Here is a 19,766-nt window from a genome sequence, read left to right as displayed (position 1 = left end):
TTGAACCCAGGTCCCCTGGAAGAGTGTGCTTAACCACTGAGCCCTCTCTCTAACCCCTAGGGGCAGACTGCTGATCCACTTTCCAGCTCCAAAGTATGTATTAAACTTAAGAATTTAATAAGTGGCATCTGGTTTATGTCTAACACCTTTGAGCCCTGTTTGTTTCTCTTTCACTGGTGAGCATGTGGAGGGCAGTGGAGTCAGGCTTGGCTCCCTGGGTGTAGGAGGCTACTTTGCATGTGTTCCCCTAAAGTCTGGCTCTGGTCCTAGAGAGTGCTCCAAAAGGCAGGCATTCCAGAGTGGCCATAGCTGTGGGGTGTGGGGAGTTGCTAAGCAGCACTCTCATGTGGTAACTGACATTTGGCCTCAATCATGGGGAGCAGTTGGTGTTTTTAAGATGCCCATTAATTAGTCCTAGCCCTGGCAGCCTGAGGACTGACTGACTTGGTTATTGGTTATGACCACCCTTACCCAGGGTTTTTGATGGGTATGAGCAACATGGTTTTAGGGAAATATTATGTGGAACTTAACTTTTTACATTTAGAGGTTATCAACTCCCCAGAGACTGCTGGAAGTCATTTGGCCCTTTGTCTTTGTCCACTGTGACTCAGGATCTTTAGTTTAGGATGCTTGTGACACAGTTCCCAAAAGAAGCTAGGCACCTGCTGTCATCAGCTGTGGTGTTTTCATAATTTTTTTAACCTTAACAGCAGGGTCTCTGTCCTCACTTGGTAGCCTAGGCTAGCCTCATAGTTATGGAACTCATGCGTTAGCATCCTGTATGCTGGTTATTACAGGTGTATGTCATGTCAGCTTTACTCGTTATTTTCATAACCAGCATATGCACCTTTGACTCTACGGATCATAATTAGTAAGTAGCCTTTAAAGATGGTTTGTGTAAGTCCGAGGATATAATTCAGTGGCATGGTACTTGTCTAGCCTCTGTTAGAAATAAAATTAATAAACTAATGCTTTAGGGATTCCTTGTCTCCTAGGCACCCTGATAAAATGTTGTTTCTACTTGCTTGTGTATTTCCTATGGCATTTTCCAAGTTGCCCCTGCTGCCCCTTTGTACATAGTTTTTTCCCTCTCTCCCATCATTTGTTCTAGGCTGGCATTCCCCTTTTTGGCTGCTGTGTACTTGCCTTTTTGGTCACATTCAGTATCCTGTCACAGTTGCTCACAATTTTGTTCATTTGAGAGTAACAGCACACAGCTCTTACTCCTCATTTGAAGCCGTTTCTTTACTACTGAGTTTAAGAACAAGAACAGGGCTCTGACACATGGCAGACACCAACTGAGTGACTTCATCTTGTGGGCTAGCAGGTGATGCAGGTGAAATCTCTGCTTACAGTGCCATCAACGACTTGAGTGAAACGGACTCTTTCTTTCTCTGTCCTCATGTACTTGGGAGGGAGGCTATGTGAAGTCTGCAGGACACTCACATTCAGCTAGACTCTGTGGCATCTGAGTCATGCCACACTTGTGACAGCTGCTGAGTATTTCTGTCGAAGCTTCTGGGTGACTTCAGTGTTTTGGCTCAGGACACTGACAGGTCATGAGGCTGTTTTAAACTCATTTGGCATGTTCAAAAGCAGGATGTTTTCTGGTGTGTTCCCCAAGTGGAAACGAAATGTGAGCTCTCATAACCAATCTCTGTACTTGAGCAATTTGGATATTTCCATCAATGTGACCTGGGATGTGGCCTAGTGCTTGACTTGCATTAGGCCCTGGCTTGGATACCTAACACCAAAACAACCCATTAAAAAAAAATGAATGGAGCTGGGTGGTGATGGTGCACGCCTTTAATCCCAGCATTGTGGAGGCAGAAGCAAGTAGACCTCTGTGTTTGAGACCAACCAGGGCTATACAGAAGCCCTATAAACAACAAAAGAATGTAAAGGACAACTTTTAGTCCAAGCAGAGAAAGGTGTATCTCTTGAGTTCAAAGCCAGCTTGGCTTATGAAGAGAATTCCAGACCCTCCTCTCAACTCTGAATTTCAAACAAATAAACAAACAAACAAATGCCTTAAGAATTGTCCAGCAGAAATTGTGTGAAAATTAAGACTTTTTTTTTTTAATTGTGTATGGGTATTTTGGCTGTATTTATAAAAATTCTATGTGCCATATGCCTGCTCAGTGCCAATGAAAACCAGAAGATTGCAGACTTGGGTCATCCAGAAGAGCAACTAGTGCTCCTAACCCCTGGAAAAATCTGGTCACTTTATTCTATGATTTTTCTTTCTGCCAATTTTTCTATGTCAGAATGGCTAAAGAAGAGTGGTAGTGTAGTAAATAACATGGCTAGTGTGGGAAGCTTGACCTGGTGTTTGCTTCAGTTGTGGAGCATGCACTTCTGTATCTCCCAAAAAAGGCTTTGCATATCTTTTATTAAATTATATTTGCTTGTGTGTGCATGTGCATTTTATCACATGTGGAGGACAGAAGACAGCATGCAAGAGTTGGTGGCTTCCAGGAAACTCAGGTCACACTAGGCTTTGTGGCAAGCACCCTTGCTTGCTTGGCTCTGCCTCTGTGTATCCTAAATGCAGAAGGCTTTGTGTTTGAGATGAGTTAAATGTAGCAATATCTGGGATGCTTAATTGACCCACACGCTTCCTCCTAGCTGGTAGTGGTGAGTACTCTTTGAGACATGCTGGCTGTGAGCATGGCTTGTCTGCCTTGTATGGCAGTTGACTCAGTCAGTGGTGGTTTTCTACCTGTGTGACATCAAGGGAACTTCCCACTGGAACTTTTATGTCTTTTTGCAAGTCAGGTTCTCAAGTTGGCTGTCAGGAGCATCTAATGAAAATATTCCTTGGATTGGGGCCTTGTATGCTTACAGGCCCTTTGAAGCCATTTATTTACTCACTTTACTTCCAGGCACATAGCCTTAAAGGTTGGTTTACTGACTTGTGTCTACCATCTGGGATGGAGCAAAGTGTTTTTTTATCCCAGAGAGGAGGAAGAAGCCTCAAACCGTTTAGGTTTGGACAGATGTCCCTGGGGCCTGGACACCTAGCAGCTGTATAATCCTGTGGATTTTAGGAACCTGAAAAGTAGGACAAGATCCCCCGCCCCCATGTTTTTGTCCTGGAATTCTCTCTGAAAACCAGGCTCACCTAGAACTGCCCGCCTCTGCCAACCTCCCAGGGCTGGGATTAAAGGCTTGTGCCATCATGCCCAGCTCTGGCTTACCTTGAGGTGAGGTGAAACTGCTGTTTGTGGAGTGGAACCAAGTCTTTCCCTGGGGTCAGATGGTCATTTGAAGCAACTGTGTATTGTGGCATAAGTGAACTTCCTTGTACCCCTGTGTACCTGTACTTTACTTTGGAGTTCGCATTCCAGTCTTAATCTGTTAAACTATGAAGTACACACACACACACACACACACACACACACACACACACTTACTTCTCGGTTTCATAGCCCTAGGTGTCCTGTAACTAGCGCTCAAATAACTCTATGGACCAGGCTGTAGCACAATAAATAAATGACCCAGAGACTAATATTTAAATTCAAACTTCAAGCTGAAGGTCAGAAAAGCAAAGTAGCAGGCCACTAAGTCTATTAACCACTACCCCAGGCTCACTGCCTTTTCTCAGCATGGATAGAGAATGATTGCTCAATACTGAGATCTTGCCCCTGTGCTATATACCTCCCATGAGTCCTGGAATTAAAGGTGTGAACTATACGTCTCTCTTAGGCTTATTCAATCTTGTGAAATCTGTCTATTGGGTCTGTCTATTGAGTCCTAGAATTAAAGGTGTGTACCATAACCACCTAGCTTCTGGCTGGTGTGTGCCTGGCTTCTATGCCTTATGATTGACTTTGCTTTCTGAATCCTCAGGCAAGCTTTAATAAATTATAAATAATATATCACCACAATTCCCCTTTTTTGTCTAATAAAAAAGACTATAACATGAGAAAAACTATACAGTATGTACAGGCAATAAGTTCATCAATAATGTCTAGTCCTTTTGCATTTGATGAATTCAGAGACAATACTTCACTGTCTATTCTATCTTGGTGAGTCCAAAGTCTTGTACCTAATTTACTTTTATTCTAATTTTCATTATCAAATTATCTTTTAATGTCTCAAATTTCATACCTCTTTAGTGAGTTTCTTTTCTGAGTCTGGTAAATGATGAAAGCTATATATTAATTAGTCTTCAACTCCCTCAGAGACCCAAGAAAGAAATATTAACTGAGTAAGCAAGAAGTACAAGCAAGCGACTTCCAAAAATTGTGAGAAATGATAAAAACAATTGGCTGCCTGGACAGTCACTCAAGGTTCTCCAGTGTTGGGGTATCTATCTTCAGCCTACTGTCATTTCTGACAGACTTTTCTATGAAGCTGGATTTTATAGGCTGTCCTGCTTTGTCTTGGTAGAATTTTCAGTCTTATATTGCACACTGCTTGTCCAACTTGGACAGCATACTGTCAATAGTTGAGGCAAGGGCACTTAACTTGCTCAGTGGCTTACTTTTGCCATCAAGAATGTATGTAAACACCATATGGAGTTTCTTTGACTGAAGTCCATCATATCCAGGAGCAGACATGTCTTATTGTCATAAAAATTTTTTATGTCATTAAAACATTTTAAATGCCATATTCTGAAGATCTCTTCAGTGTTTGAAGACGATCTGTGTTTCTAAAATATATCTCTGTTTAACCTTGAAAACATACCTAATGTGATTACAAATTCTATTGTAATAGATGACTGATTACCTACATTTTCTTATTCTCTTATATAGTTGGTAATAACAACTTTCTAGAACTAGAAATTTGCATTACATTGATAAATAAGCTGTATAGGTATAATACCTTGAACAGTATTAGAAACGTGTGTCTTTAACAGATTAATCTCAAGTTTGTATCAGTATACAATAAAATCCAATCCAGTGAAAAATTTAAAACAAGTAGTTGCTTTTTAAAAGTAGATTCAATAATCTACCCTTTTATGCTATCTTATCTGTATTCCTTCTCCCTCCCAAAACAAAACCCCTTTGTTCAGCTATCTTCCCAACCTCCCTAAACAATGACAAATTCCATAACCCATTGAATAAACCAAACCACCCACCCCACCTTGGGAATGTCAGTATTGTGTTCTTAAAGTTACTTCCTTCTGTTTGGGGGCAGTGGCATCTTTAGGAGATCCTTGAAAAAAATTTGGGTAACTGTCAAGCTGTGTCATTTTTGTTTGGTCTCTGCATAATGGGAAGTTCAGGGCTTAAGTCCTGGCTAGAGTTGTCTGTGACTGGATCATCTCAGCTGACCTTGAAATTGTCTGAGCAGTTTGTGGTCCAAAGGCCATCTTTAGTTATTGTTCAGCTTAATGGTGTTATCATAGTCCTGGTGTAATTGTTGTGGGGTTCAATCTTTTTTTTTTTTTTGTTTTGTTTTGTTTTCTTTTTCGAGACAGGATTTTTCTGTCTTAACAGTCCTGGCAGTTCTGAAACTCATTTTGTAGACCAGGCTGGCCTCAAACTCAGTGAGCACTGCTTGTATCTGCATCCCAAGTGATGGTATTAAAAGTGTGTGTGTGTGTGTGTGTGCGCGCGCGCGCGCGCACCCTCCACCTAACCATTTTTTGATTCAGTCTATTCTTTGGAGACTTAAGAGATCACATTGGGTCAGATTATTTCTTTTCTTGATAATTTATTTCTTTGGATGCTTGTTTGTTCAAAGGTCTTAAATTCCTCAAGACAGAATTTTTTTTTTATTTTTCTGGAAAGAAAAACAAAACCCTTTCCCAACCCTAACTTGGGGGATGTTCCTAATCTAATCGTTATCAAATTTGATCAATAGCGCTCCTGAATTTTTTGTTTTAGTTTCTAAAACTCTTTTGTCATCCAGTTAATTGTACTGGGAAGGAGTTTCATTCATGGTGGCAGGAAATGAATGAACAGGGTTTGGCACAGGGGCTTTCAAGAGGTCCCTCAAGGCATTTCCTGAAGGGAAAGGATCACCTTGATAATCTCTTGTCAATCTACATTCCTTTGTCTAAAGCCTGCCTTTGTCACAACTTGAGCATAAACCAGAAGGTGGGGCATTCTGTTTGAATTTGTTTTTATAAAAATAATTGTTTCTAGAAACACCCTGTTTAAATCCCTTTTCAGGTGACCTTGTCTGCCACAATTTAAACATTTGACATTTCTATTTTTCTTTAAACCTTTTGAAATCTCTCCTATCCATATATCATCATTATAACCATGAACTTCAATATTAACTGTATCTCAGATCTAGTCCTCTAAATGTGCTGGTTTTGCTTTTAAAGGCCTAATTATTCTTTTGCATTGGGCATTAGCACTTTTATTATTTTTCTAGCTTCTGTGTCTGATACTGTTCTGTTGATTGCCAATGTAAGTCCACAAATGTTTCCTTTAGGCCCTGTATGGCTTTTGTAAAGGATTCAGTATCCTTTCCTCCTCCAGTTCTGTCCCAAGTATTCAAAGCTGCTGCCCAGCATAAGCTCAAGAGATGATCATCATATTGACGACATTTCTAAAGTAGCATAATCTCCTTCTCCAAGAATTCAATCTTGGGAGATATCTATACCTCTAGTGTTAGCCTTTTGTTCAATATTTATAACCTCTTCCAGGAAGTCCACTGTAATTGTGGCCCAGGCTCTAGGACAGCTTTTATCAAATCTATTCAATCTACAGGGATAAGCCCTTTACAAACAGACCACAACTTTTTATCATCCGCTTCACAAAAGGTGAATGGATACCATATGAGTCTACAGCTTCCTTGAATTTCCCTAAATCTAACATTGTTACAGGCTTCCAAGTAGCTCTTATAGAATCTCCTTCATTTGGCACTTCCTGTAAGGTTACTGGATATATTAAAGGTGGTTCTCTTAAGACCTTAACTTGTTCATTTTTAACCTTAAAATGCAATGCTGAATTTGTTTTTCCATGTAATTCTCCAGTCTGGGTTTGAGTATCTATAATCTGCTTTAATGAGTTTTTCTAAGGTCTGCATCTTAGCGCTCATATCAACCAACTTTTGAAGAGATAAACCAAGATAACAACAAAGGTTACCAAAATGACAACAGTATGTCAACCACGGCTAAATTGATTATTCCTTCATGTTCTATTTTTAAACCATCCATTGCAATCATGCAGACCTAATTTTCTCCATTTTAATAATGTGTGTGTGTGTGTGTGTGAAAAACTCTTTAAATCAGTTCCTTCAGGAATTTCCAATTACTAAATCTGCCAACAATGTCAGTAAAACTGTGAGACATAGCAAGTTTGAATCTGAGAACTAGGTCGTGTCTGAACTGAGAGCGTCAGCTCGAGGAGAGGAGGCTTTAGGAAAAGCCTCCCAAGTTTGGGTGGCAGCTGAAGACTTTAGAAAAACTATACCTGCAAAATCCTACACTTGCTCAATGATGTGAGGAGAAAACAAAAGAAAACCTAGCTGTTGGGGCAAGGACTCAGGCAGGAGGAACTGGGGTGGGATTCCCGCCTGCAGCTCAGGCGTGGGCCTTAGCCTGTGGCCTCAAAGCAGCTTTTTTGTGAATTAGTACTTTAACATTGGGCACTAAATGTAGTACAAATATAAATGACCCAGAGACTGATAATTCAGTTCCAAACTTCAAGCCGAAGGTCAGAAAAGCAAAGTAGTGGGCCACTAGCTCTATTAACCATCTCAGGCTGAATGGGCTGATCTTGCTGCCTCTCAGGGTGGCTGAAAAATGAATGCCTGGTACTGAGACCTTATTCCTGTCTTACATACCTCTCATGGATTCTGGGATACCTTTAGGTAGGAGCTATAATTCTCTTCTAGACTGATTCTATCTACCTCTTAATCCTAAACCCTAGGATTAAAGATGTGTACCACCACCTCCTAGCTTCTGCCTACTGGGATTAAAGGTGTGTGCCTGGCTTCCATGGCTTGTGGCTGACTTTGCTTTCTGAATCTTCAGGCATGCTTTAATAAATCATAAATACTATATCACTGCACTAGGCTGGCCTCAAACTGGCCACCTGTCTCTGCCTCCTAGTGCTGGGATTAAAGGCGTGTGTCACCACCACCCAAGAAGTTATACATTTGTATGATCCATATCTGATGAGGGAATAGAGCAGAGCTGGACAGCTGAAAGCTCCTGCAGTCTTCAAATGTGAATGCTGTCCAGTCTCAGACACTGTAGACTCTTCAGCCTGCTCCATTGTTACAGCCACAGCACTACTGTGAATATGAGGCTCCTAGCATGTGGGTTCCTGGAAGAGCTCCACACTGCAAGCCATAGTGTAGGCTGGGACCACACCTTCCTCATTCCTAAGAAGCAAGTGTTGAGGGCATCAGCTGTTAGAGTTTATTATGGCAGTTTGTCTTAACCTTCCTAATGCTGTGACCCTTTAATAAGGTTCCTCATGTCATGGTGACTCCTAACAATAAAGTTACTTTGTTGCTACTTCTTAACCATAATTCCACTGCTGTTATGAATTGTAAATATCTGGTATGCAGGATATCTAATATGCAGGCACAGACTAGGATGTGTTTTGAGGACCCTATGGATGAGCTCTGAGACCCACCCTCGGTGCTGTGGTCCAGCTTTACCTGATCCTCTAGGTCTGATGCGTGTTCAGGGATAAATTGGGGAGGGGGTGGCAGTGCCACATGTGATTTTTACTTTGAGAAGGAAGCTTACTAACAGCATGGCCAGGGCACATAGTCACTCATGCCCCTGCCTCTGCAGGGGACCATTCTGTCTCTCTGCAGGCTGCATGTGAGGATGCTGAGTAGGACAGGCAGTGAAGTCCTTTCTGTGATAGGTGCAGTTCAGTACAAAGCCTTACATCTGGATTCTGTGATGTCTCCTTGGCTACTCTAAGATAAGGCAGGAGTGGGTGTGTTTGTCTGTCTGTCTGGTTCCTTTCTAGCTCTGCTAGAATCCGCTGTGAAGGCTGTGGTTGGACAGAATCAACCAAGTAAATTGGGACTGATGTGCCAGGATATGAAGACAGCAGGGATGGTCCTCCCTCAGCTGCCAAGTTCTCAAAGCTTATAAGGCATCCCCATATTAAGGGATAAGGATGAATGATGTGTGAGTCTAGGTGCTTGCCATCATTTTGAAGGTGGTGGTGTAATGGTTTTCTGTACCTTTGGGTTCCCACTATAACAGAATAGATAAGTCATCAGAACTGCAAGACATATCCCATGGGGAAAGCAGTTTCGATTCCATGGGCTGTTATCAGACTGGCCATGCTTCATGCTTCTGCTTGTCGGCAGCTATGAAGAGAAAAGAGCAGAGGGTTCAAGAGGAGGTTCTGAAGCAAGGCAGGGACAAAGGTCACAGCATGGTATGTGAGAGGTGTGCTGTTACTGCCTTCACTGTTGGGATTCTGCTCTTGGAGCTTGCAAGCACAAAGCAGCCTGTCCACAGGGCCAGCTGTGTTGGGCCTGGGTCTAGGCTGTGTGCTGGGGTCAGCAGCCCAGCCCAGCTTCTTTCACATAGAAGCAAGTCAGGCTTGGAAATGTCCCAGACACCAGTGGTCAGCCGAGTCTGCCCTGGTCCAGACTGCCTTAGAGGCAGTAGTTGCTAAGTGGATAAGCCTCAGGGCTCTTTGTCACAGCAACCAGTTCATTGATTTGGGTGCTGGCTGCCAGTCACTACCTAGTGTGTTATGAGGACAGCAGGCTGGAAGTGAGAATGCTGGAGGAGAGAGATGACCCGTGTCCAGGCACTTCCCACCTTTATTTCCATCCTAGGCACTTCAGTTTGTGGGAGCCTGTGCCCCATAGTCCCATGCTTTCTAGTGCTGGCCAGAGGAGTTCCTAGTGGGGATTTTCAAGAAAGTCTTGAGAGGAATGGGTGGCTACATAGGCCACGTTGAGTGTTGGCCTTCCGCCACTGGTCCTCAGGAGGACGAGGCCAGGCTCTGGAAGGATTGTGAGGCACAACATGTAGAAATTTTTCTCAGCTTTCTTAGTTCTTTTTAAAATTATTACCCATTTATTTATGAGAGAGAGAGAAAGAACATGCACCAGTGTGTAAGTGGAGATCAGAGGACAACTTGAGGGCCCTGGGGAAAAATAAAGTTCAGGGTATCAGGGCTTGGCTTGGCAGCAAAGCACTTTTACCCTCTGAGCCATCTTTTCCTTTGCTAGTTCAGAGACAACAAAAAGCCAGTTTTCTCTTTGTGGTTAGTGTTTTCACTCTTCACTCAGTAAACGCAGAACTCTCTGAAAGTGCTCTGAAAGCAGGTCTGGTGTGCATTCCCAGGCTGGGAAAGGTAGGCGTTTGAAGTACAGAGATCCTTTATCAAGAAGGAAGCATGCCATCCTCCCAAGAGATAGGCTACCTGCTATATATGTCCTAGCCGAGCTTTGAGAACCCAGAGCGCGGGGAATTTGCCCAATAGGGGTGGTGAGCTTGTCAGACTGCCCCACTGAGGGCCAATGCCTGTACGTCTGTTGAGTAAGATTGCTTATTCCTATTGGGTGTTGATCCTCATTGGGTGTGTCTAGGTTGAGCTTGCAGACCAGCAGGACTGTTGGGAAGGGTGCTTCTGAAGGAGAATGTGGGGAGCATCCTCTCTCACCTTGTGGCTGGATGGGAGCCTGGTAAGACCTGGCTCCGAGCAGACCCAAGGACACCCATCCTTGTACTGAGGTAAGTGAGAGGAACAAGAGGCCACTGTCCTGAGGCACACACATGAAAAAAGTGGCTTCCTTCATGAGTTACACGCAGTCATGCTTGCTTTCCCTTTCTCCTCCCTGTCATTCTTTCTATCTCCCCCTTTTATTAAATATGGATGTTGCTAGCTATATATATATATCACTGTGCAGTCTAGGCTGATAGTCATTCTGCCTCAGCTTCCCCTCTTGGGATTACAGCCATGTACAACCATGTTTGTCTCTTGTTCATCATCTATTGACCTCTGCCTCCCAAGAGCTGGGATAACGGCGTGCACCACCATTGCCTGGCTTGTTTAGTTTTTAAACATCCATGGAATGAATTCACAGGTGTTCTCTGCTTGGAAGAGAATAGTCTAGCCTGATGAGTGCTCATTCTCTCCATACATAGTTGGGGTGACTGGCTAGCTGGAGGGTACCCCAGGGATAATCGGCAAAACCCCAAGGGGCCAGTGAACTTTGACATTATCCTCCTATGTGCCATTGTTTATGTCAGTCAGATTCTGAACCCTGTCACCATGTGCCTGCCACTATAAGGCTGAGTAGTCAGGAAATTTCTTCTGTTTGCTGATCATCATGGGATGGGTGTTGGGTTCAGAAATCACATGGGGTGGTGCTAGCTAGTCTCTGTTGCTCCTTAAACAGTGCCTTTCCCTCAGTGTAGTCTTTGAAAACAGTGCCTCAACATGGGGTGTGTGGTAATTTTCCTTCCTGATGGTCCCAGATCTCAGGCTTTTGTCTCATTCAGACATGTTTGTCTACAGATGCGTCTATGGACTCACAGGTTTGCCCATGGCGCATTTTGCCCTCAGCTCAATGTAGAAAGTGGGGCTCAGCAGGATTCCCCAGTCTCTAGGCCATCCCCAGGTTATGTAGGATGGGTGTGAACAATGGGGTCGGAGACTGGCACCTCTGAACAGGCTGCTGCTGCTGGCTTACCTTTGTGCATGGTTGGTTAAATGGATGCCAAATGAGTGGGTAAGGCCTCTTCACTGGATGTTGGTTGTTGAAGCTTGCAAACTCAAAGCTCTGGACTTTTCCCAGTTTTTTGAGACAGTGTTTCTCTGTGTAACAACAGTCCTGACTCTGTTGGAACTTGCTCTGTAGACCAGGCTGGCCTTGAACTCACAGAGATCCCTCTGCCTCCCGAGTGCTGGGACCAAAGGCGTGTGTCACCACTGCCTGACTTGGATTGGGTTTAATGAATCTTATGACTGTAGTGCCAGGTGTTATACTTGACCCCAGCTTTAAGATTTTTCAGAAATGTGTTCCATCCTGTGTTGGCTTGCTGTTTCCACACAGTGGGAAGATCTAAATGGAGTTCCTAATGGGTCTAGATTATAAAAAGCCAGAGTCAGATACAGAGGGAAATGCTGTGAGATCAGAGAGGAGCAGGCCACACAGCACACCTTGCCTCCTTAGTGTCAGCAGACAAGAGAGTGGTTTGCTGTTTCTCCCTGCTTATATTCTATTTCTGCCCAGATACCTCCCTTCCTGTCTGTAATACCTCCAGACCTATGGCAAGTTCCATTCTCTGACCCTCAGACAGGCTGTATTTGTACAAGCAAGATACCACCACAGGAAGATGGGCAGGTTTCTGCCCATCAGGGATAGATTCTGCACAGGTCTGGCTCCAGCAGAGCCTGGCTTCATGGGAGGAGTCTAGCTGAGAACTGGTCTTAAATGTGTCACGTGTTTCCTTGAGCAAGTGCCTCCCAGTGATGGGAGGAGAAGCTACATGTAGAGTGGCTGTGCCTGTCTCCCTCTTCCATCAAAGGAAGATGGCTGCTGCAGGTGTCTTGTGGAGATGACCCTCAGACTAAGAGAGGTAGCAGGGCAGCTGCTCAGGAGGTGAGCAAAGGTTCAGAGAGCCATTGCCTTGAGCGTAACAATTGCTACAAGTTATAACAGCACTGTTATTCAAAGTTCCAGGGAATCAAAGTCGATCCTTTGATTGTTACTTTCTTGTTTTATTTTCAGTAGCCATCTAATGTGTAAAACCTTCAGAACTATTTTCTGTTTCTCCAATGATAACAGCCTTCTGAATGATGATGGGCCCGTGTTGAGGGGGTGTGTGATGAGCTGTGCTTCAGAGCTGGCTGGGAGCTTTCTCAGAGATTGCCTGGGACCTGGCTCTTCCCTGCAGGCATGGCATGCAAAATGCCTGAGGCTTCTGCAGTCCTTCTAAGCCACTTGATGCTTGTGTAGAGGTGATGCCTCCTTAGTGCTGGCCTCTGAACATGCCTGGCCTGGCTCTGGTGCCTTTTAGCAGGGCTGCATTATCAGGTTGGTAAGAATCCTCTTAAGCAGTATCTGCCAGACCTTGTGCCTTGATTGTATACTCAGACTCAAGGTGATGGCGTAGCAGCAGAGACAAGACAATTAGTTTCTCTGGGATTGCTTTATGTCCCCTTCTGGGAAGAGAATGTTCAGGTCTAGCAGTGCAGTGGAGTGCATGGACAGTCTCTACTTTTATAGAAATTTGGTGGCTCTAGAGATGAAGCCATCTTTTGGGAAAGAAGGCGGCGGGTGAAGCCTTTTGCTCCCAAGGGAGGGATGCAGCTCACAGCTCTCCCTGGTGTGCTGTGCTTTCAGGTGTGGCCAACGAGAACGCTCTTGCAGAAGAATGTCAGCGGAGAGGCCAACATATACCAGCTCTGGCCCATGGCCCGGCCCCACCAACAGCCGGGGCCCCCTCCCCGGCCCGGCCCCCGGCCCCACCAACAGCCCAGACTTCGGCCTCTTCTGTCAGCACCCGCCCACAGAAGCCACCCAGGCCTGCCCCGATGGCCAAACTTGTGTCTAAAAGCAACTGGGAAGATGAAGAGCAGGACAGGCAGCGGGTTCCTGGCAACTGGGATGCCCCCATGACCTCAGCAGGTGTGCAGAAGGGAGCTGGTGTGGAGCACCCCAAAAGTGATTTGCCCCCAGACTCAGGACAGCGAGGACAGAAGTCAGGCCTGTGTTGCTGCATTCTGACCTGAGCAGGCATGGGGAGCTGGGGGAAGGTGCCAGGCCTGCCGGGCAGGGGCAGAAGAGATCCCTGCACTGAGCTCACCTCCCACAGCCGCTCTGTAAAGCCTAGCTGCGTGGTTCAAAGCCCACTCCATGATTAAAACGGGGGTCCCAGTATTCTGATGTGTATGGAATATGTTGTCTGGATCAAGTTGACTGCTGAGCAAATGCTAGGTGCTGCTTCTGTCCCTAAAGGCTCCTTTTTATAATTTTGATCCTAAATCTTGAGATCTGTCACTTAACCTGACTTGCCCCAAGGCCACTCACACACTTACTATATTATATAAGCTTCACTTTCCACACAAAAAGACACAGCCAGGCACCTAGAGTTCTCTCAGGTGAACCACAGCTGAAGGTGGAGGTCCTTTCTGCCTCTGTGCTCGTGATGGGATCCAGCAGCTTTTACATCCAGCAGCTTGTACATCTTGAGGTGTATTTCCTATAGAACATTCTGGATGTCAGCATGTACAAATAGAGCTTTCCTAGTCAGACCTAAGCCCCGTATCGATGTATTTTTGTTGCCCAGAAGTGAGACAAGTTTGTGCCCATGACTATGTAAACACAGAGATGTGGCCTGGTGGTCCATGTCTGATTGTGTTGTAAAGTGTTCCAAGTAGGAAACAGGGCGGAGGTCAATTCCATCGCTTCCCAGGACTTTGTATTAAAGTCAAGCCCCCTAGTCCCTTCTGGTTCTCCTCAGAAGAGAATGAAGCAGAGAGCCCTCTAGGGTTCTAGAACAAAAGGAAACACACTGACTAGAGTCCCCCATGGGTGAGGCATAGCTTGAACTGGGCAGTGGGGAGATAGCAGCAAAAACAGATGGGTGCCTGCGATATGAATTTTGTGCAACCAAGTGGCAGATGGGCAGGTTTGCCTGGATGCACTAGGACGTTTTCATGTGCCCCAGTGGCTGTGGACACCTCCTACAATGTCTTTTCCAGGAGGTGCTCCCAGGAGGACTTGGAGGGGTGGTGAGAAATACAGGACGGCAGGCTCGTAGATTTTGGCACCCCCCCCCCCCATGTTCATTAGGCTGGCCTGTGAGGTGCTGTGCCATTAATCTGGTTTCTAGAAGGTGTACAGGGACAGGCCTGCCCGCAGAACTCGTTTACAGGTGCGCAGGCTGCCCACAGTGGGATCTGGACAGGAAGTGTGGTTGCAGCAGATGGCCATTCTCTTGGCCTTGGGCCACACCTGTTAAGCAAAAGATGATCAGCCAAGGCCGAAGAATCTGGAGATAGTAGAGTTGAGTAGTAAGAACAGCAAATCACTCTCCCTTGTTGCTTTGCCAGTGCTGGTCTACACCTTTTTTTTGGGGGGGGGGTGTCAATGGTGACTTGTGGATTCCTATAGAAACTCTTGGCTGAGAGGCTGGAAAAGCTGTGAATGAGGTTGTCTCCCTGTGTGTCCCCGAGTCTGGAGCCAGGAGCACCTGCCAGCATGGCTCTGGGTGTAGCCAGTGTGTCTCTGTTCTGTCCCATGTTTTTAAGGAACCATGTCTTTATATAGAAAAGAGTGTGAGCAACCCCTTCACTTACCTTCAATAGAAAAATGTGTGAGCAACCCTTCACTTCCTTTCTATAAGGAAGTGCGTGAGCATCCCTTCACTTACCTTCTCTCTCAGAAATGATGACTCACTTTGAACTGGGGTTCTCCAAATTGCCACCTGAGCCACACAAGAGCTTGACTTAACAACAAAGCGAAAACAAAACCCTGTTGCGAAGGACATTAGAAACTTAGCTACGATGATACAAAAGCGGTTTCTGGTTTCCACAACAACAAAGCTGTGACCTCTGGGCAACATAGCTTGCTCTCTATTGCAAGCCACTGTCCTCTAGGCAACACAGAAGCCTTTGCAAAGTCTGGTGCTCTGATGTTGGGAGAAGAGGACCAAGCTCAGACCTTTCCTCTTAAATTCTGAGATCCATGTTGAAGAACTAAGCAGGTCTGGGTCAGGCTTCTTGCACTTGTTGAACCAGTGCAGCCTTCAATAGTTTTGCCATTATTACTGGCTTTGATTGGATTTACAAGTGTTGGGCAAGTTTTCCTTAAAAAGCACATTAAAGAGAAACTTTGTGCAGACCACCCCAGTTGCAGGTCCCATCGGCTCTCAGCTAGAGAGATGCCAGGTACAGTCTAGATGTAGTGAGGCTGGTTGGCACCAGGAAGGGGTTTTTCCCAGATGAAAACAATTTTCACTGAGGTGTCTTCTTAGAGAAGGACTTACTGTGCAATTCAAGCCACCTTAGGGGTGTCAGGCTCTCAAGAGTTCCATGGATTGGGCGGTGTGTGTGTGTGTGTGTGTGTGTGTGTGTGTGTATGTGTTGGAACTGTGGATTGCCCATACGTAGGTAAGCTCTGTATCGCTGAGCCTTGGGTCTAGTATGTGTTGGCTTTCCTTTTCTCTTTCTTCCTTCCTTTCTTTCTTTCTTTCTTTCTTTCTTCCTTCCTTTTTTTTTTTTTTTTTTTTTTTCCTTTGTGGGCTGTTCTGCATGTTGCACTTCTTGGAGAAGACATTAGTGGCATTTTTCAATTGTGTATCCCACACATAACATGGGTCTGTGAACTGTGAAGAACACATGACCATTAGAGATGGAAATTATTCAACATAAGGGAAACCATGAATGAAGGAGTAAAACCTTCCTTCCTTCTTCCTGCAGAACTTGGTCCTGCCCAGTATCACTGTGGAATGTGGACCTCTCACAGAGCACAGCTTGCAATTCACAGAGCTGGAGCCTGCATCTAACCCTACTAGCCTCACTCTTGTGCACCTAACCTCCCCAAACTGATTTCATGTGCTAAGATTTTGGTGCATCTCACCACAGGAATTTTGAGGTATCTGTGGGCATGTTCTAGAAGCTGGGGTTCTGAGATCTCTTGTGGCTCCTGTTCAACATCCCACCTACTTCATTGTGGCCAGGGTCTGAGAACTTCTGCAGGCCTGAAGGCAGAACCCTTCATTTCTGGCTCGTTGGAAACATCCAGAAGCTGAGCCTCCATCAGTCTGCTGTGGCCTCGGTGGGTAAGGTTGCACTGGTTAGCTTTAATGACAGGGAAAATGAGAGGCTTTGTTTTCAAGAAAGAAAAAGGTCGGCAAGGAACAGTGGGCTGTCCATTGCAGAAGGGAGTGTCTCTGATTGACTCGGCTGTGTAGGTAACAAGGTTGTGTGCTCTGCAGGTAGGGTCTTGGCAGGGCCTATGAGGACTGAGAGCCTGCTCTACAGAGCTGGTTCTGTGGCTGGGCTGCTGGGTAAATGCAGGATGCTTGCTGTGATTACATGGAAGGTCTTCAGTGTGTTTTCATTTTCGATGTGGACACCATGAATGACTGTTCTGTTGCTCTCTTGTATATGGGGAAGTGTCTGGTGCGTGACCCTCCTCGTGGGGAAGCAGTTGCTGGTCTGCAGTGTTTCACAAGCCATGTTTCCTTAGGGCTCAAGGAAGGTGGCAAGAGGAAGAAGCAGAAGCAGAAAGAGGACTCGAAGAAGAAGAAGTCGACCAAAGGGAACCACTAGGCTGGACTTGGCGGCAGCCGCAGCAGCCGCTCTCGTGTGCGGTGCGCACGCGCACGGCAGCGGCATCCTTTCGGTGCCGCCCAGGGCCACTTCGCTTAGCAGGATTATGGACATGTGCCCACGGATCGGTAGGATCAGGGGAGTTGGAGATGGAGGTGACAATCCCGGGTGGCCTGTATAGTATAAGCTTGTGACACAGCCTTAGCCTTGTAACTCTGCTTTTCCCCAACACTAAACCTGTAGCGTTTTCCTCTTGAGTTGTAAGGATCTGCCTCATTCTTTTCAGCAGTCCAAGCCCTGCTCCCAGCACCGCGGTATTTGTTAGCTGTAGGAGTCCAGTAGGGTCCATAGGGAGCTGGGTATGTGTTCATGACTGTCTCCTGGCGGCGGTACAGTGTGCAGTTTTAGAACAGCGGAACAGGTAATGTAAGCTGCGTTTGAGCCATAGGTGTTAGGGTACTTTCGATTCGGTACTCTGGCAACACATAGGCCATTGTGAGCCACTTCAGCCACTTCAGACGTAGAGGCTGCTTATATCTATTGTTCAACTCTTAATCTTCTCCAGGTAGACAAAATTTGATACCAAATGTAGTTTAGTTTTTGGGAAATCTCATCTTTTCTTCTTGGAGGAATATTTGTCTTTCCTTCAGTCAAAAGGTTTTACTTAGCAATATCATTTCTAGCTTTCGTAGGCCAGTGCCACCTGGCTGTTTACACAAACACACAGCACACACAGGTGCGTGCAGAATTAATCAGCTATCCAGCAAGAAGCTTGACCTTGGTTCTTCAGATTGCAAACATGGCCCTTCACAAGCATCTTGCCACAAACCCATGCCCTGCCGCCACCTAACCTGCCGTTCGCACTGAGCACCGAGTGGTTCTGATGTCATCTCTCTTCTGGGCTACATGTGCCTCTTGGGGACGCGATCCTTTTGGCCACAAGGATCTGTTGCTCGAACTTTATCTCCTTGGAAAGGAGAACATCACAGAAAGTGTTGGTGGGCTTGCGATGCCAGCAGTTGGGTTCAGTAGCGTGGAAAGGGGGAGTTTTGTGGGTTTTGGGCACTGCCATAACTAGGAGCCTGGGACAGTCACCTGAGGTTTGAGGGCATGACCACGAAGTGTTTGCTGTGTTTGCTTGGTTTCAGTGGGAGGTAGTGTGGGCAGTTACCATGGAGTGTGGATTGGTATTAATGTGTGTTGTGGAAATGTGACCCACAAGGCATAATGTATTTAGTGCTACTGACGTAAATAAAATGTAAACGTCACTGAGTTCAGCTCTCTTGTGCTCATTCCTTCCTGTGGGTTGAACTGTTACTTTGAAGAATAAAAGCAGGTCTTATATGTTTTTTTTTTAATACAGTTTTATATATTTATTCAGAGTATGTGCTTGTGCCTTTGTGCAAAGGTGTGCATGGGTACATGTGTGAAAGTCAGAGGACAGTTGTGGGAGTTGCTTCTCTTCTTCCATGTGTTTCCCTGGGGGCCCAATGTAGGTGGTCAGACGTGACGGCAAACACCTTCACCCACTGAATCATCTCCCAGCTCCTTATTTTGTTATGGAAGATAAGGTGACAGTTTGGGGTAAAAGATGTGTTGCTGTCCCATACAAGTTGTAGTCCAGTGAGCATGGCTTTGTGGGCCAGCAGCGTGATTGGACCTGGAGGAGAGGTCCCTCCTCACCTTGGCCCCATGACTGTGACAATATGCCACTCGAGTCTGCAGTACTGAAGAGGAAGGTGCTGGGATGTGTGGGAGAGACCACTTCAGATGAAGCCTATGATGATGCCATGGTTACAGAGGGATTTGGGTTTTTTTTGGGGGGGGAGCAGGGAGGAGAGACAGACAGGGTTTCTCTGTATTGATTTGGAGTCTATCCTAGAACTCACTCGGTAGACCACAGAGATCCTCCTGCCGCTGCCTCCCAAATGCTGGGATTAAAGGCATGCACCATCACCACCTGGATGGTCACAGGTTTTAGGGACAGAGTTTCCACTACTTCAGCTATAGCCACTTCCTCAAGGCAAGCCACAGATATGTAGCCAGTGGGTACACAGTGTCCATGTATGCATCAGATCCTTTGCATGTCTTCAGATAACCTGACTTCCCAGATGGACTCAAATCCCAGGACAACTCTTCCCTCTGCTGCTGCAATGTGACAGCCACGAGGGAGGAGCTAACATTTGTGTAAGGCCTGCTGTGGGCCTATGCTTAGATGAGGAGACACAGAAAAACCAGGGCTGCTGGTCCATACCTGGGCTCAGGGTTTGTTCAGTGGCAGTGTACCAATCAGCCCAGGCTGATCATTGACTCTTGGTGTGTCATTGCAGGATCCTTCCAGAAGGGCAGTGAGTACAGAACAGCATTGCTACTTGGCAAACTGACACTGTGTGGGCTTGTATCCAGCCATCTTTACAGTCTTTCATGTGTTGGATGGAAGGTGGACCTCTTGCTGTGGACATGACCTGTGGGGCTGGGGAGAAGGGACCTGGGGAGATCAGGACCATGCCCTGGCTCTGCCTGAACCCTTTCACCCTTGCTGGTGGGCTCTGATGGGTTTCAGAGCCCACCCTCTGTGGAAGT

The 19,766-nt window shown here is 45.8% G+C and overlaps 1 protein-coding gene across 2 annotated transcripts in view; it reads left to right on the top strand.

The window, feature by feature from the left end:
* Window positions 1-18,460, top strand: part of Dnajb6 (DnaJ heat shock protein family (Hsp40) member B6) — a 61,250-nt gene extending 42,790 nt beyond the window's left edge. The window contains exons 9-10 of one of the 2 annotated variants that reach the window (XM_051203142.1): window positions 13,249-13,533; window positions 17,101-18,460. In XM_051203142.1, the coding sequence (XP_051059099.1) occupies window positions 13,249-13,533; window positions 17,101-17,183 (368 nt within the window). In that variant the 3' untranslated portion in view covers window positions 17,184-18,460. Of the gene's footprint in view, window positions 1-13,248; window positions 13,786-17,100 lie in introns of those variants that run through there. The other variant, XM_051203141.1, reaches the window with a different exon arrangement.
* The last annotated feature ends 1,306 nt before the right edge of the window (window positions 18,461-19,766 follow it).

The sequence above is a fragment of the Phodopus roborovskii genome, unplaced genomic scaffold (genome assembly GCF_943737965.1).
Source record: "Phodopus roborovskii unplaced genomic scaffold, PHOROB, whole genome shotgun sequence".
NCBI lineage: Eukaryota > Metazoa > Chordata > Mammalia > Rodentia > Cricetidae > Phodopus > Phodopus roborovskii.
Note: the sequence above shows the minus strand (reverse complement) of the source record. Positions and strands in the feature narration are given on the sequence as shown.